We start from the raw sequence: 16,828 nt of genomic DNA, 5'->3' as shown, positions 1-16,828 counted from the left end.
TCCCCAGCCAGAACCTACACAGTCATCCTAGCACGCGCTATGCGTCCCTCTCAACCGACCCTGCGACCAATCGTGCCACGCCTTCAATGAAAGGTGCGCGTATTAATAAGGAAGCAATTCGCATTCTGAAAACCTGGTTCATCACCCATGAGAACAAACCCTATCCTCGTCACAACGACTTGCAGTTTTTGCAGCAGCACACCGGGCTAGAACACAAGCAGATCACGACCTGGTTCTCGAACGCTCGTCGCCGAGGCCTTTCTCGTGACTCTGGATCAAAACCTCTGCAAGTCCACGACACTCAGACAAGCCCAATTGACATCATCGCGAGACCTGGTACACCTGCAGTGCAGCTTGGACTTGAGCATAAAGATCCTTTGCAACGATGGGTTGAATCGCCACCAGAAAATGAGGCTGCATTGTTTGGTGATATTTTCCGCGCTGTAACTACGGGTTCAGATTGCTCCAATAGTATGTCTCCAGTGAAAGCATGCACGCAATCAAGCTGACCCGACCTCGAAGGTGAGCACGATAATTCAGAAACGCTGTACCCATCGTCTTCTGCAAGCAGTGCCAGCACATCCTACTCTAATGCGCGGTCGGATTGCAACTCATCTGGACCTTAAACGTCCAATGGGCCGATTCGACGATCGCGCAAGCGGGGGCTGAAGAAAAACGACCGCTCCAAAAGAGCCTTTGCTGCGCCCGATTTACCATTCCAATGCACCTTTTGCGTCGAGACGTTCAAGACAAAGTACGACTGGCAACGTCATGAAAAGGCCCTGCATCTCTCGTTAGAGCAATGGATATGTGCACCAGAGGGTCCAAGAATCCCGGTATCGGCCAGGCAAGAAGACCAATTCTGTACTTTCTGCGATAAACTATCTCCTGACGATACACATCTCGACGAACATCAGTACTCTGCTTGTCAAGCACGAAATGAAACGAACGCAGTTTCTATCGCAAAGACCACCTCGTACAACACCTAAGGCTTGTTCACAAAGTTGACACTACATATGTCCCACTAGATCGATGGAAGACCTCTACGCTGGATATACAATCGAGGTGTGGGTTCTGCAGCCTAGTTATGCATACTTGGACGGAGCGAGTGAATCACTTAGGAGAGCACTTCAAGGCGGGTGCAACAATGGCGCAATGGCAAGGTGATTGGGGGTTCGAGGATCATATATTGCAGCGTGTGGAAGATGGCGTGCCGCCATATACGTGTTCGACCAATTCAGTAAGTTATATATACAAAAAACAGTTAATCTGACCTTCAGAGTAGACTTCATTCATCTTGAGAAGATGACGCCTTGGCCTTTGCGCGCATGTGACACGCCAACCGCCACGTCTGTCAGCGCGTACGAGCTCCTTAAGCTTGAGGTCAACTTTTTTCGACAGAACTATCTCGATCTACATGGGATACCGCCGGACGCTCGTACTCTTCAGCTAGAAGCATGCCGTATCATATTCGCATCAAATGCGCTGTCAGATGCCGGGCCTTCGACATCGCAGCGAGATGATGGAGAGTCTTGGCTTCGCGACATCATTATGTCGAACCCAGATATCGCCACGGAAGCTCTTTTTGGGCCACTACGTACCCCTTCCGAGGGTATTTCAACATTATGAATCTGCGGCCGTAATCACCTTTTCGAGCGATGTCCACTAGAGACTCAGCTTCGCGCTTTCGTACAAGCAAAAGCTGACGCATCCGTTGATCTGCCGGACTGGACACTCCAGCAAGAGGCTTGCGAGATCATCCGCCGTATCGAGGATGCTCCCAATGCTACCCTAGAAGGCTTCGCAGGCTGGCTTATCCACGCGATCGGATTAAACAACGTTTGGCTGTCAGCTTTCAAGCTACGCACCAGCTTACCTTCTGACAATCAGAACCCATCCGCAGCTTTTCCAGCCCAGCCAGTCGATGACCAAGGGCTGCTTGCTCCCTTTCCCATGGAACCCTCGTCCATTGCCGGAATCCTCGAGGACCCTTTCCACACGACAGCTCATGGTCCATCTCCGCTTGCGCCCACCCTTGGTCTGCCCAATAATCACTCAAGAAGCCACATGGCCATGGGCACGAACTTCTACCGCCTCTTTGCCAACGACCTTAGGCGCTGGGTCCTCGCCACCATGTCCCCATCCAACCCAGGCTGCCATGTCCCATCTGATGCGGAGATTCAGCATCACGCACGCTGGATCATATATGAATCTGATGATCCGTGGAACCAAACTGCTGCGGACCACCCTGAATGGCTGTGGCGGTTTAAGAAAGATGTTGGTATCATCGGTACTGAAGATTCCACTGGGACCATGGGGCTTTGAAGCTGTAGCGCCTTTGGAGCACTACAGTCAGGTGTGAGAGGAGAATGTGGGGAATGTATCTGGGCATGCAAGGAAAGGAGAGGAGCCGTGCTGCGATTCAATGTCGCTTGTGATCGGATCGCAGGTCTCGAAGAGTGGAACCTCTTTCCTCTACCTATTGTGGTAGGGAAAACTTTCTCTTAACACACAAATCCTCGTCTCTGATGAACTGTCGTTTATTGGGGAAAAAAGCGAGGCGTCGCAACAACTCATGGAGCAGCGTCAAGCGTTTCCGATCAATACGCCTTGTGATCCATAAGACTACATCCGAACTTCAATCAGCTCCAGGCGAATGCAACGTAACAAATGACAGTCTCAGACAGATGGAACTAAGCTAGGTGTCGCGGTCCCGCACATGAAAATTGCTCATCGTCAACATACTCACGTCCTGCGCCCCACGCCCTGTGACGCGATCTAGCGTCTTGGCTCGAACGGATCGTAGGAAGCGCTTGAGTCTCCAGTGAGCAGATCAAACAGTATTTAAGCCTTAAAGTGGCTCAATACAGTCACTTCGCTATCAGCCTCAACCTGTTTTTATACCCAACGATTCCTTAAGCATCATGCCCACCATTCCCGCCCGGTCTAGCGCCATACAGCATTTACGCGCTGGTCAGTCCATCAAGATCATCAACACAAGTGGAGGTCAAGTCATCGACACCTGGGCCTTTGTTCCAACCTCAGGCTTCCCTTCTTATATGTCGATGTCGCACACGCGATCCACCCACCATAAGCTGGAGCTTGCAGTCGGAGAGTCGTACTTGGACAATCACCGCAACCCCATCCTGACAATCACCGAAGACACTTCTCCCGGACATCACGACGTACTCTACTCCGCCTGCTCTCCTGAGCGGTACATCCAACTCGGCGCTCCAGCGAACCACGACAATTGCGCGCAGAATCTGCGGAAGGTAGTTGATACATACCAAAACCCTTCGATTCAGAAGCTAGGGGAGCTGTTGGAGTATGGCTGGATACCTGATCCTTTGAACCTGTTCATGAGTGTTCTTGTCGCGGACAACAAGATACCTTGCGAAGATCCAGCGGGCAAGCCAGGCAGTTACGTCGTCTTGAAGGCAGAACAAGAATGCGTTATCATAATGAGCGCTTGCCCGATGGATTTCCATATCTGCAATGCAGGTGCACCGACTAGCGCAGGGTTCGAGGTTTTATAGACAACTAAAGAGATTTGCTAGTGGAGGCTTTGGAAGTTATGAGTAAACTCTGACTGTCATCTCTGGCCGTCAAGCACAATCGCCCATGTGGATAAAGCGAAAAGCTCCACTGGAAAATTGCTATAAGCGAGTTAGTAACCGTTCGTCAAACGTCTGAGCTTTGAGATAGTTTCAAATTGCCTGTGATCAGATAGGCGAAACCATGCCATGGTATATCCTCATGTAGAGTAGGAACGGCGAGTGATAACCGTTTCATCATCAGGAATAAAATTTTGTGTAGAGAATGGCTAGAAACTTACACTTGCTTGTCGTTCAAGGAATATTCAGAACAAGCGGTGTCATGCAGGGCGATAGACGAGCGACTCCGGGTCAATCATGACAGACTTCCGTCACAGGAATGACCCATCCTTGTCCATGTTGTAGAGCGAGATGGGATAGAACTGAGGATTTGCTCATGCGAAGGTCGTCATGGCTTAAATGTTGGCTCATGAACGACCTATGATTGTTAGAGATGATCCAGAATGACTCATTTTGATTCACTTCATATCGATGTACGAACTTAGTGTATGTCGCACGTGCAGTTCGTACATGGGAAGATTCAAATCAGTAAGATTTGGCTGGCAAACAAGTTACAGTCAAGTTCGCTGAAGTTGACTATGGCTTGATTGTATTATGGCTTGATTGTATTATGGCTTGATTGTATTATGGCTTGATTGTATTATGGCTTGATTGTATTATGGCTTGATTGTATTGTGGCTTGTTGGTTGGATCGGCTGTTTGAATGCAAAATTATGGTAATTTGCACCAGCATGTCTACGAGCGTAATGTAAACTATCGTAATAAAACCACGCGCTATGCTCACCCTTCGAGACACTGAAAATCTAGGTACGAGCTACAGAACGAATAGGTTAATAATGGAGAGGGTAACCACAAGGAGATGATTGCAAAGCGAAGGACAATTGATATTCGGGGAACGTAGAGTATATTCCACGTATTTTTTCTTTCTGTGTCGACACATTCGATGTCCACTGTCAATACCTGCTATCCAGGACGATATAACAATACTGTTATAACATCAATCATGCACTTTTGCTACCCAGTTTTTTGTTGGCTTCCTTCTTCAGGTCCTCTTCAGCCTCGCCGTTGAACCACAGATATGCTGCAAGCGCAATGAAAGAACCGTATCCACCTGCCATGATCATTCTACCACGGAAACCTTGCTTCCTTTTCAAGGCCTCATCTCCGCCCAAGATAACCACTGCTTTCTTTGACCATGTATACTCGAGGCCGCTGTACAGTGTCGTACTAGCGACGACAGCCGAAATTCCCTGGATCATCGTCTTAACTCCTTCTTCACCTCCTAGCGCATCTTGGATCGACATGAGCAAACCCCCCGCTGCAGATGTGGTGGCGGAAGGGTCGTGCAGCAAATTGGTGCAAAGCAGCGTGCCCAGCAGACTCAACTGCAGGAATGTGTTGAACTTGGAGATGGTAGTGGGATGTACCTCCGCACTCGGCAAGCTGAAATCCCAGTATCTCGCCATCGTCTTGGGCGCCGGCAGACTGGCATACCGATAGTAGAATGCACTGAGCGCCAGACTGACATCTCTTCCTAGAATTAGTGCGGCTAGTGGCATCGGCAGACTACCGTTCACTGCCAAACACGTTACCAGAGTTGTCATCAAGAATTTGTCGGCCATGGGGTCAACGACACTTCCAATAACAGTTTGGAGATTCCAACGCCGGGCAATCCAACCATCGAGAAGATCGGAGAAAGCGGCATAGGTGAAGAGAGTGAAGGCGTATAGATGGTGGTTGTGTATGATTAGATATCCAACAACAGGAGTTGCGACAAGACGCGAAAACGTAAGAATGTTGGGGATGTTCCAAATCTGCTCGTGGCGCGGTTTGTCGAGTTTGAGGGTGGATTTTAGGGTCGAAGCGAGTTTGGCGGAAGTTGAGGCGGGCGAAGGGTGCTGTATACAATCAGCCATAAGTTCCGGTAAGGCAACCTGGTGTTCTCTGTCTATAATTCAATCTAGTATTTCAAATGAAACAAACGAAAACGTCGAATTAAGGAAACCCTTGTGATCCATCATTTCCGAATAGAATGGACATATGTAAGTTCGAAATACACATCGGATTTGGGAGGCGACATATCATCTTCGAACATAAGTGGAACATAAGCTGTTGTTGGAGAAAAAAAGTGCGCGCTTACCTCAGTGCTGCTCCTTGAAGCCGAAGAATTCGGTACTTCATCTTCAAGTTTCAGTCTTCGCGTGGTTGATGTACTGAACAGACTAGCGGGCCGAATACCACATTGCCTGTAGGGTTTGTATACTAAGGGATGTCGGCTTGCTTTGACGTCATCGCGAGTCCAGGTACAAGAGGCACGTGAGGAGACTGAACACAGCGTTTGTCGACGCTGTGTAAGCCGCGAAAGTGTTCTTAGGTTGACAGATGCGTCCGAGAGAGCTGCAATGGCGCGAAAAGGTACATTGGCCCCCGCCGTGAATGAAGGAACCATCGATGCTGGTGCCTTCGCGTGTGCACCGTCGCGCTGAGAGGTCAGCTTGAGGCTCGCGGCTGCCGTTGGAGTTTGCCAAGAACCGCTAGCGACAAAAGCAGAAGACGCCTCACAAACACTGTTTGCACTTCCTGTCTGCACTCACATTAACCATCAAGGCGAATGTCTTCAATTCGAATTGTATGAGCATGAACTACCGATTTTGTACGAAATGGCACGCGAACATTCAGCACGAACTAACCTTCACCACTTACCTTGTGTTCGCCAGATGAACGAAATGTATGGCGACTGAAGCTACACTGACCATGAACACCTTGAGGATAATCACAAGCAGACAGCACATTCATGCACCAGATAGTGCTTTGCCACCGGAAAATGTTGGTTCGAGGCTACGGGCCGTCTATGCAGGCTCGTCAAAAAGAACGCCTAGCCATCACGGCGACACTGCGGGCAAAATACTGGAGATGGCGATAGATGCGTCTCTAGGGTCTTGTAAACTTTCCACACTGAACGATGTGGTGCATCCTAGACGACGCCACCGGCATCGACAACGGGGTCTGACACTTGGTGGTGTTAACGGTTGCTCAACACAATCTTGACAGCTAGTCTACGCTCTGGAAGAACTGGAATCACGTTAGCAGCTGTTGAAACCGCTGAGAAAGCATGGTTAGTGAGAAGCTTCAGCTCGGCAGAGCTTCCCTGGTTTCGAGGCTCAGTTCAAGCGAGACTCACTCCGATCCTCCGGTACCCAGCTGGAAACCTATGCTTGCAGGCTTGCGCTCTTGCCACCACACTTCGACATCGCCGAAGACAATCCGCGCTCGCAGGGAGTATCATGCGTTCAAACACCGCCAATGCCTGGTTCAGCTGTTCCGCCGCTTCTCCACGCATCGTCAGTCTCAGACTGGCCCGCGGGACTTCCATCAAGTTCCGCACTCAGACTTCCCTGCTGCAAGGTTATCATGTGTAAATCGCTTCTCTTGTCTCCCGGTCTGATTATTCCCAGCCTCGGCATCGTATAGCTCTCATTAAAACTAACCACCAGTGATCTCCTTTGATTACTATGTCGCGATAGCCGCAAGTCGTCACGAGAACGGGATCTACTGATCGCCCGGGTCTTACCGAGCGATGGAATGAGCCGTCGAATCAGGCGCCACGTGTGAGGTTGGAGATTCGCTATCGTGAAGTTGCAGAGTCCAAAAACGGAGGCAAAGACTATCGATTCCAGCGGGGTTGGAGTCCCTCTGCTAATCTCCGGGGCATACGATCACTAGCTTACATCTGTAGTATGTCTCTGAGACAGGAAACTGCCTGTAGCCTTGCCCCTAAGCCCACTGGAACAGGTGTTGCTATTTTCGCCACTCGAAAGGCTCAGCAATCCTGGGTGAAATCGCACACCTTCTCTTCTCTACGTGCTACGGGCCGTCCTTCTGAGTGGCTGCAGTAGCTTGTCTCCGGAATTGACTTTGGGTTTGCCCTGTGTCATGCGTTGTGCATCAAGACACTAGGAGATAGTCGGTGGCTTCGCTTCGTTAGCAGCCCACTGTATCCGCTCAGGAACTTTAATCGTCCTGCGTCCACGCCATAACCTCACCTGAGATTATTGCGCAATGACGACGAGCGGAGTGGGGCTCGGTAGGAAGGCACGTAGAAACGTTCCAGAAGAACGTAATGCCAACACAGGATTCAGCTCTTCACAGTTCACCGGAAATGTTCGGCTTACACAACCAAGGTACATTTCCCATGTCTGTCTAGCGTTGGATCTTCGACGAGCACTTACTGATCTCCAGATCACCTCAGGCTCGAGCCGGCAAGAACTACCCACGGTCAGTCTGATCATCCCGCGACGCGCTGATAATGGCAATGTCGTCGTCCTCGTGGACCCTTCTGCAAAGTGACAAATTGACGTGAAACTGCCGACAATCTGATACCCAGCCTCCGAAATCTGATACACGGATGGCAGATCAACGACCTAAACGCGGAAACGACCCTGCTTCGGCTGTTCTGCCCACGTTGCCATGTGCATAGATGTGCACTGACTTGCCTCGTTACGCCTGCCAGAATCGAGCAGCCTCAAGCATGCGACAACGGTATGGAACTCTGCTTGCGCAATGGGCGAACTTCAAGCTTTTGACATGTGGATTCTGCCCAGGTTGCTTGATGCAGACTGAAAGGGGTCTATCAAGTATCCATGCGGTTGCAACGGCTAAACTTGCCAGCCTACTCCATTGCCGTCGGCTGCTCGACCAAGTCGCCAAAGCAGGTTACTCAAAACACGTTATCGACGGAAGTGCACACCCGCCATCCCTTTTCCTGGAGGATACTTCCTATCTGTTGCTGCAAGTCATGACTTGTCAATAGCACTAACGGTTATTCAATATTTCAGGTGGTGATTTGCACCGCATGCATCAGATCTAGTTCTGCTATAACATGGCATGATAAGGACAAGCGCAGATTTTTGCATGCAGGTCCTCATCACAGGCGACGTTGAAGCGAAGGCCATTCCACTTTTGACCGGCATCTCGTGTCCCGTTCCGGCAGTTGGCCTGAGGGCCATGAGTTTCAGGAGTGCGACTCCAGCCTCCGCTAACGCAGGTACACTTTCCTACCAACCCAAAATGTTGTTTACTCCGTCAAGCGTGTCATCACTAGTACACTTGTATCCCCGCGATGATTTGTTTTCGGCAACGGCACTGCAGGTCTACGATCGAGCACGAGCCTCCGCAGAAACGGCGCTGATGTTTGTGTCGTGGATTCAGATATGGGTTCGCCCGATCATCGTGTCGGACACGAGTATACCGAAAGCATCGCACAGTCCGCAATCGGTGAGGAAACGTTGATTAGTGTGGAGTTGCGACTCGTTGAATGCATATGGTGGGGTGCTATGAGTCCAGCATTCATGTGCAGCTCCACCAGCAGACATGCCCACCTTGTGAATTGCAAGCAAAAGCTTGGAGCGCAAGTATGTACGCGGTGTCTGTGACATCAAGTCTTCATAACGCATGAATGTCCAGGTAATGGTGCCCTATTACATTCCGAGCGGACAGCGCTTGTACGCGAGAGGGAATGCCGCCGAAGGTTTTGATTCGTTCCCCGACCAATGAGCGAAGACAACCGGTGGGTAACGGCTAGTCAAAAGTAAGTTCTGAAACGAGTTCCGCTATCTCACTGGCTTGCGAGCGGAGCGTGACGCCGCGCAGAGAGGCTTCAGTGCATGGCAGAGGGCGCGCTCTTAATGTGTGGATGACAAGTCCGGACGTGAGTAGGTGACGAGCAAACGGCGACAGATTGGATGGGAATGCAGCTCTGCGATGACATGGAGATTTGCAAGAGCCGATGGCCGCTCCCGCAGACTGGCTAAAGAGCGTGTTTCAGATGGAGATCAAACGATGCCCAGTGTGATCCTTCTGCTGGTTCCTGCATCTAGACGCACCTCAGATGGACACTTGACCAGCCACAAGTGATGACTTCAGCGACGAGGCTGGGTGGTGTAGTCATTGACGACATGTACCCGTGACGCTTTGGCCGAATTTGCACGAAGGTGCAGCGAGCAGAAGTTCAGGGTGTGTGATGTTCCTGCATCCGTAGCGCAACCTTGTTGATGGATGCTCTGCGCGTCACGATTGCCGGCCATGGCAGGCAGGCAAACATGGTTCACAACAGCACCAGGGAAGTGGCTAGCAGCAATGAGGGTGTGGGCGGAGGGCACATTTGACAGCGGCCGGATGCGGCAAAAAAAGGAAATGTCGCAAGCAAGGCAGGTCGACGGTTGTGCCGAATGCGAGATATGATATTGTGTTTGCGACCATGGGACGAAGAGAGACGGCGGGCTTCCAGGTGGCTGCAAAGTTGCGCCTCTGGGACTAGAGGCACATGACGATGGCCGCTGGACGTGGACATGGACGACGGTTCCTTGGCCGGATCATCGAGCTAAACTGACGCAAGAAGCGTGTTTTCCCATGGCATGAAGCAGCAGCGGCGGCCATCGGACCGCGATGATCAATACTCAAGATGGGCAAACTGGACGTCTGTGTCTCGAGGGCCTCGTGGTGGGCTGCAAGCGAGGCTTAAGGTTTTCGCGCGTCGTGGAAAAGGCGGGGCTAGACCGGATGTGGCCTCTGCGCCGAGGGCAGCGCGCAGGGCAGGTGCGAGCGGCGAGCAGCAGCAGGGAAGGCAGGAGTGAACAAGGCGCGAGGAAAGGGCGACCCAGGCACGCAGCGCACCCAGTGCGCGTCCCAGTAACATGCGCCCGGGGAAATGAGCCAGCGCAGCAAGGAAGCATCCCAGAGCAAAAAAAGCCGCTCTCCACCTTGACCACCTCGTCCGCCAGCAGCGTCCCAGCGCATGGGCGGCCAGGCCAGCACATTAGCCAACCTTTCGCGCGCCCTCATCACGGCAGGCATGCACGGGCGTCCCACACGAGTCGCCAACACCCCTGCCGACCAACCTGGCCTTTGCTCTCGCCTCGGCGCCCCAATTGGCCGCGCTACCTGCACTGGCCAGGCCGCTGACTGGTGTGCGGAAATAGATCAATGTGAGACCACTAGTCTCCTGTTTCACACGCCCTCCGACACCTAAAGCTGCCGCTGCCCCCTCAGATTTGCGTTTCGTATCCCCCTCCCAGAGCTGTACCTTCTTGGTGAATTCTTGAGACTGCTATCTGAGGCAGGTTCCTCACGTTTTTATTATCCGCCTCACAGTCGCGTTTTATTATCGTATCCTTTTAAACATAGCCTGACACTCTTTCGTTTTCGATCCTGGCAGGTCCTCGTCGAGCAAGACCCTCGTGTTCCATCATCAACCCATCTTCGGGCCACCGCGTCTGACGTTCCCACTTCAAACACCTGTATAGAGGAACGTGTTGCAGCGCACCATGTATCCATCACAACACCACCAACAGATGCCGCCGCCTCAGGCACGATCTGTCGCGCCCGAGACTTTCTTATTAGACCAGGACGCTCAGCAAAGCCTCCCGCCGGACAGTGTCGTTGCCCTGCAGCAGGTCGACAACCGTACGTGCCTGCGCCGCGCATGGACCTTTTGTGTAGCTTGCTAACACCACCGCAGTCAAGTACTTCCTCATATCAGCGCCCGTTGACTGGCAACCCGACCAGTACATTCGCCGCTTTCTTCTACCAACAGGCGAATACGTCTCGTGTGTTCTATGGTAAGTCTAGTATTTATTTCCCTACTTTGCTCACGACTCTAACAATGCCTAGGAACAACCTTTTCCACATCTCAGGCACAGATATTGTACGATGCTTGTCATTCAGATTCCAGGCCTTTGGCCGCCCAGTGAAGAACTCGAAGAAGTTCGAAGAGGGTATCTTCTCAGATCTGCGCAACCTGAAATCCGGCACAGATGCATCGCTCGAAGAGCCCAAGAGTGCATTCCTTGACTTTTTGTACAAGAACAACTGCATTCGAACACAGAAGAAGCAGAAGGTCTTCTACTGGTACAGCGTACCGCACGACAGGCTTTTCCTCGACGCCCTTGAGCGCGACCTGAAGCGTGAGAAGATGGGCCAGGAGGCAACCACCATGGCAGTCAGCGAGCCTGCGCTCTCTTTCGAGTTCGATTCATCACAGTCGCTCTTCGAGCAGCTTACCAAGGCACAACAAACAAACTCCTCGTCGTTCAACAACAACGTGCAGCCTTCTTACCAGAGCACATCGCCTGACATGCGCGAGATGTCCATGCCTCCACCAACCATGGTCCCTGTCCAGCAGCCCATGCCCCAGATGCAGCAGCAGCAGATGCAGCAACCAATGCACCACGAGGACCCAATGGCCCAGTACCACCAGCAAATGTCAATGCCTCCTTCCATGCAAAACACAGTCGTCAAGAGCCGAGAGCACCGCGAGCTCAGCCAGTCTTTCCAGTACGACCGCAACGGTATCCCCTTGTCGCAAGTCCACCAGCGTCACAGCTCGATGCCTGCGTACATGGAGTACTCGCCTGCGCCATCTTTCGTCTCTTCTCACTACGAGGATTACAGCACTCGCGGCATGTCCTTCGAGCCATTGACCCCTCCTCAACACCAGATTGGCCTCGGTGCTGAGCCTGCCTACATTGCGAACGAGGACACTGGTCTTTACAGCGCCATTCCAGACCTTCCAGTTCCCAACACATTCAACCCTCTGATGAACATGCCACCATCGAACTTGATGGGATCTGGCTACCCTGGTGTCTCACGACCATTCGCTCCTGGCAACGTCTACTCCGTCATTGAAGGTTCGCCTACCTACAAGCAACGCCGGAGGCGTTCGTCCCTCTCTGCGGGCATCGCCGCCGCTGTCACCGCTTCCGGTGCCGGTGCTCACCAGGTTCACCGCCCAAGTGATCTGAGGCGATCAATGTCAAGCTCCGTCGTTCCCCTTGCTGAGGTCGACGAGTCAAACCACAACTCGCCCAACAGCCAGAACGGTACAAGCTACCCTCAGATGCCTGAGGCGAAGCCTCACATGGACATGTCCCGACAGGGTACCCCACTCAACACCGTCGAAGAGAGCCCGGAGCCACAATCGGCTTCGCTGCACCACGACGACCTGAACACCCTGGTCAACGGCGAGCTGTTTGAGAGCCCCCTCCAGCACAGCGCAGTCGCTCGTACCGCTGGTGCAGGACCCGTTTTCCGACGCGCCCGCAGTGCTACCATGATGGAAATCGGCCCGTACCCCCAGAAATCGCACTCCTGCCCGATCCCCACATGTGGTCGTCTCTTCAAGAGATTAGAACACCTCAAGAGGTAAGCGCTCACAATCTCCCCATCATTCTATTTTTGTGACACAAGGTCACTTGAATCTCCACTATTTTTGTTGTTTTGCATAGACGCTGACCTGGCGCTTAGACACGTACGCACCCACACACAAGAACGACCATACGTTTGCCCGTTGTGCAACAAGGCCTTCTCGCGCTCAGACAACCTTGCCCAGTGAGTACCCATGTTGACATCCAATTATAAACCACATACTAATTAATTCATCAGACATCGTCGCACACACGAGCCCCGCGCTGACGGCGAGCCGCTGAGCGACTACCAAGATGAAGAAGACCTTGAAGGCGAGGATGACCACCTCAACTCACTCCAAGACGAGCTTTCGCCCGAGTCTGGCAACGAGTACCTCGGCCTGTCGCACTCTATCAACGATATTCCCGGTCCAGGACTCGGCATGACCATGGCGCCACCACAACACAGCCTCATGGCCGGCAGCCACTACTGAGCATACCCTATCACGACGTTACACACGTGACATGAGCATTTCGGCGCAATCAAGGGCGCAGCCATCTAGAAGGATACCAGTCTGCTGTTTTTTGTTCAATCTTCTTGTTCCACTTCGCGTTTAATCCTCTTAGACCGATGTCTGTTCTTGTGTTACCGGCATACACTTTCCATGTCCGCGCTGCATCTGTTTTCCTTTTTCCTTTCCAACCTTCGGAGCTAGGGGATGGTGTGATACCACCGGCTTTTGGGGGATTGGGTGACGACACAACACTACGAACATGAGTACCACTTCTTTTTCTCGTCTCATCGTTTCACGTTTCTTTCTCTTTTTTCTTTTCTTTTTCTGCCCTTTCCGATCTGTTGCTCAGCGCTTGTTGATGGATATATCCTTGGTGGCATGGTTTGCTTTGTTGCAAAAGTTGTTTGATGGTGGACTGGGAAGTTTGGATACCATTTGAAGCGCACGTATACGCATATCGTTGCTGTTTTATCTTTGAAGATATGCAGGTAGCTTGGTGGTTTACGTCTGTCCTCTTCAAGAGGCGGCGTGTGTATAATATTTGAACTCAATGCAAAACGCATAACTGCAACTTTATCTTTATTGCCGTGATACTCGCCTGCCCTTTGACCATGGTGACCATCGCCGTCAATACCCACTTCATCCTGCATTGCATCCTCAGTCACATCACATCAATGCTTTCACAAAACAGCACTCAAGATGAAACAACACTTCATCTCGTCACACTTGCCATGAGCACATATCTTGATCCCCGTCTTGCCCCACTGAACAGCATAGCACAGCATCAGCATACAATACCCACCTCGCGCACTTCGCAAATAGTCATACCGACAATTCGCCTCTCACCCCTGCCCAAACCAACACTTCACCTTACCTTGCCTCCTGCACATGTTTACGTCATATATGGCCAACGCGCTTGTTTCAGGAGTACTGCGCCGTACATATGCCATGCCATGCAGCAGATGTATAGTACTGTGCCGCAACTGCACCGTGCCGCAAAGCAAACTTAGGTAGAATCGGACGAGGGACTGAGGGGACGTGCTGCTAACATATGGCTCGCGTGTGGCTTGCCGGAAAAGGTCGGAGCGGTGGTGGAGAGAGGCACACATACATATCTTTTTGTTGGTTTGCGTGAACGGTGTCTGTGCAGATGATGTGGATGAGTGGAGATGGGAATTCGTGTGGTGGGTTTCTGGATGGCGGACACGTGGGGGGTGGGGCTGTGCATATGGGCTTTTGGATAGGCTTTTTAGGTGGGCTTTTTGGATGGCAGTGGTGGCACTGTACGTTGAGATTATCGGACTTGTGGCTGTGGATGGCAAACTTGGGGCGGTGTGTAGTGTAGGAGTTGGCTTTTACCGACGCGGTCTCGGAGTCCGGGAGGGATTGGCTGATGGATACTATTACGGCTTACGAACACTGCCTGATTCTTTTGCTATATCCATGATGTTCAGGCTTAGTGCATACTTGCTACTTAGTTGCAGTAAGATGATATTTGGCATGCAATCGGTATGGACACATGGTGGTATGAGTGTTGAGCATTCGGGGAGACTCAGTAGGTCGGAGGGGTCTTAAGCGGTACTTCTCGCTAATCGCCGATTCAAAGTTTCTATATTCACAGTTGGGCAGGTACCTCGAAAAAGCCGTGGTAAGAGCACCTGTTCGGAGGGCTGCCGACTGGTACACCTCGCTTATATGCCGATCAAAGTGCAACCGTATTGTTCGATCTCGCGATCGCATAGCGCGAAGTGGAGGGAAAAGACAGGGTGCATGTATAGCCCCGCGCTAGAAAGCGCGAAGAAGTACCTCTATGGTCTGTTGACATGTTTCTTTTTGACGGGAACGTTGCTGCCGTGTGTAGGCGTGCTTTGTGGTACGCTTACGGGAGCAGCTTGCTCATGCCGTATGTTTTCTCTTTTCGGGAGTTTGTGCCGCCGTTGTAGGGATACCATGTACATTTGTCCAGGAGGATAACGCGCGGTCTGTGAGTGGTTGTGTGTAAGATGATGTTGCGGTCTTAGTTCGCCATCGCCAAAGGTAGGGTAATTTGCTTATCCTTGTTCATTTCAACGTACCGATGCTACCTCGAATCAGTTGGACGATTACGTGATCACTTCTTGAGTAGTTTGTGTATAGATTGTTTTTCTTTTGAAGTACTAAGCGGTGTCCGTAGTGTGTGCTTGTGGGGAAATACCCTTGAGTCTTGCAGGGTAGATGATACCTAGGTAGTAACAAACAGCTCAGACCTCACATACCTACACATGCGAGATTTGGTCTTATTGCCTAAGTACGGCTAAAGGGTCGGAGTGATGAATAATTCGACCGTGCATCCACTTTTCTTCGAAGTTCAATGTGCTAGATCGACGATGAGTCGAGGCACTCATCTCAGGATGATGCACTTAGCTGCCTACCTAGATACTTTTGGGTGCCCTTTTCCTGGGAAAGGAAGCGGGGCCAGCGAATTTACCAGGTGTCAAGGTGGATACATTCCGTTTCCTTCAAGATTGGCTATGTGCGCAAGCGACACGACATAAGAGCTTTGTCTCGATCGAATCTACGGGGTAAATGAAGCCTACATAGGTTATAATCACTCTGCTTAGCTGATCTCGAAGGTATAATGCTACGCTATACATAGATGCATCTTACGTACTTACAGCTTGACATGTGTTTGCCTGGAAGTTCTTGGCTCTGATGTAAGATTTGTTTTGATGTGTTCCTCGCCTTCGTGTCTTTGCAAACGTGTCCAATGTGCCTTGGTTGAGGCAAGACATCATGACTTGTTGACCTTCAGAGACTGCACACAAAATTCCCAAAGCTATTGTTTGACAACAACATCTCGATGAGATCACTGTTAGAAAACTCCCCATCTCGAGTTGAAATTCTGAAGCAGCATGTCTGCGATGTTGTCAATCTCGATATAGGCCCACTCGATGTCGCGGGTGTCAACAATTGCGGAAATAATGTGGGTAATAGCATCCAGGCAGAATATGCACTACTACAGGAGATTCATTGAATGATGTTCAAGAAAGGTGTAATTTCATGGGCATCGGAATAACAATGGGCAGATTGAGTGCCGCCGACATTAAACATTTGATATGCAGTTCACATGAACCTTTCGCGCAACGTGTTCGGCCTTTAAGCCTACCATGAAACACAATGCTAGGCTAAGAAGGAAACTATAGATATGAAGAACATGAGAGCTAAGGAAGAGACCAAAAACTGAAAGATGGAGGATAATGTAATCTTAAGTTTCTGACGAAGACAAAGACATAGGCCAACAGCGGAATCGGATTACCGGATATAGCAATTGAATTGTCTGAACATCGTTGAGAACCCTCTGAATGTATCGGGATAAGCGCTGGATATTCTTCTAACCAGGTACGGATCATAGCTCCATTGGTAGCCTACCGTCGGTTCACGAGGTTCACTCCACGAATAACCCCACCTTCTCAAACACACGTTCTCCAAACGATTTTCTGCTCAGACTGTAGCCTGATTTAGCCGGCTTTAGAGCAGAGAT

The 16,828-nt window shown here is 51.1% G+C and overlaps 4 protein-coding genes across 4 annotated transcripts; 3 read left to right on the top strand and 1 right to left on the bottom strand.

The window, feature by feature from the left end:
- Positions 1 to 86: 86 nt before the first annotated feature.
- CC77DRAFT_1071657 (hypothetical protein) lies at positions 87 to 2,445 on the top strand (the record flags this gene model as incomplete). The annotated part of the gene is made up of 6 exons (XM_018529128.1): positions 87 to 471; positions 541 to 598; positions 692 to 916; positions 955 to 1,226; positions 1,286 to 1,612; positions 1,670 to 2,445. The coding sequence occupies 6 exons, from the start codon at positions 87 to 89 to the stop codon at positions 2,323 to 2,325; spliced, it is 1,923 nt and encodes a 640-aa protein (XP_018385114.1). The 3' UTR covers positions 2,326 to 2,445.
- Positions 2,446 to 2,924: 479 nt separating this feature from the next.
- CC77DRAFT_1062038 (hypothetical protein) lies at positions 2,925 to 3,536 on the top strand (the record flags this gene model as incomplete). Its single annotated transcript, XM_018528488.1, has 1 exon — positions 2,925 to 3,536. One exon carries the CDS (start codon positions 2,925 to 2,927, stop codon positions 3,534 to 3,536), a length of 612 nt encoding a protein of 203 aa, XP_018385113.1.
- A 952-nt stretch (positions 3,537 to 4,488) lies between these two features.
- On the bottom strand, positions 4,489 to 6,063 carry CC77DRAFT_964451 (cardiolipin synthetase; the record flags this gene model as incomplete). The annotated part of the gene is made up of 2 exons (XM_018535685.1): positions 4,489 to 5,512; positions 5,755 to 6,063. The coding sequence occupies 2 exons, from the start codon at positions 6,061 to 6,063 to the stop codon at positions 4,616 to 4,618; spliced, it is 1,206 nt and encodes a 401-aa protein (XP_018385112.1). The 3' UTR covers positions 4,489 to 4,615.
- Positions 6,064 to 10,631: 4,568 nt separating this feature from the next.
- On the top strand, positions 10,632 to 13,682 carry CC77DRAFT_964448 (STE-domain-containing protein). Its single transcript, XM_018535684.1, has 5 exons — positions 10,632 to 11,075; positions 11,131 to 11,230; positions 11,283 to 12,812; positions 12,915 to 12,998; positions 13,053 to 13,682. The coding sequence occupies exons 1-5, from the start codon at positions 10,937 to 10,939 to the stop codon at positions 13,285 to 13,287; spliced, it is 2,088 nt and encodes a 695-aa protein (XP_018385111.1). The 5' UTR covers positions 10,632 to 10,936; the 3' UTR covers positions 13,288 to 13,682.
- Positions 13,683 to 16,828: the final 3,146 nt, after the last annotated feature.

The sequence above is a fragment of the Alternaria alternata genome (assembly GCF_001642055.1).
Source record: "Alternaria alternata strain SRC1lrK2f unplaced genomic scaffold CC77scaffold_12, whole genome shotgun sequence".
Taxonomy (NCBI): domain Eukaryota; kingdom Fungi; phylum Ascomycota; class Dothideomycetes; order Pleosporales; family Pleosporaceae; genus Alternaria; species Alternaria alternata.
This window is presented reverse-complemented; position numbering and strand designations above follow the sequence as displayed.

Bases quoted from the DNA above. Each gene is read 5' to 3' on its own strand.
- CC77DRAFT_964448 (XM_018535684.1), top strand. From the start codon at position 10,937: ATGTATCCATCACAACACCACCAACAGATGCCGCCGCCTCAGGCACGA. The intron at 12,813-12,914 runs GTAAGCGCTCAC...CCTGGCGCTTAG, and splicing joins AGATTAGAACACCTCAAGAG to ACACGTACGCACCCACACAC. The intron at 12,999-13,052 runs GTGAGTACCCAT...TTAATTCATCAG, and splicing joins CGCTCAGACAACCTTGCCCA to ACATCGTCGCACACACGAGC.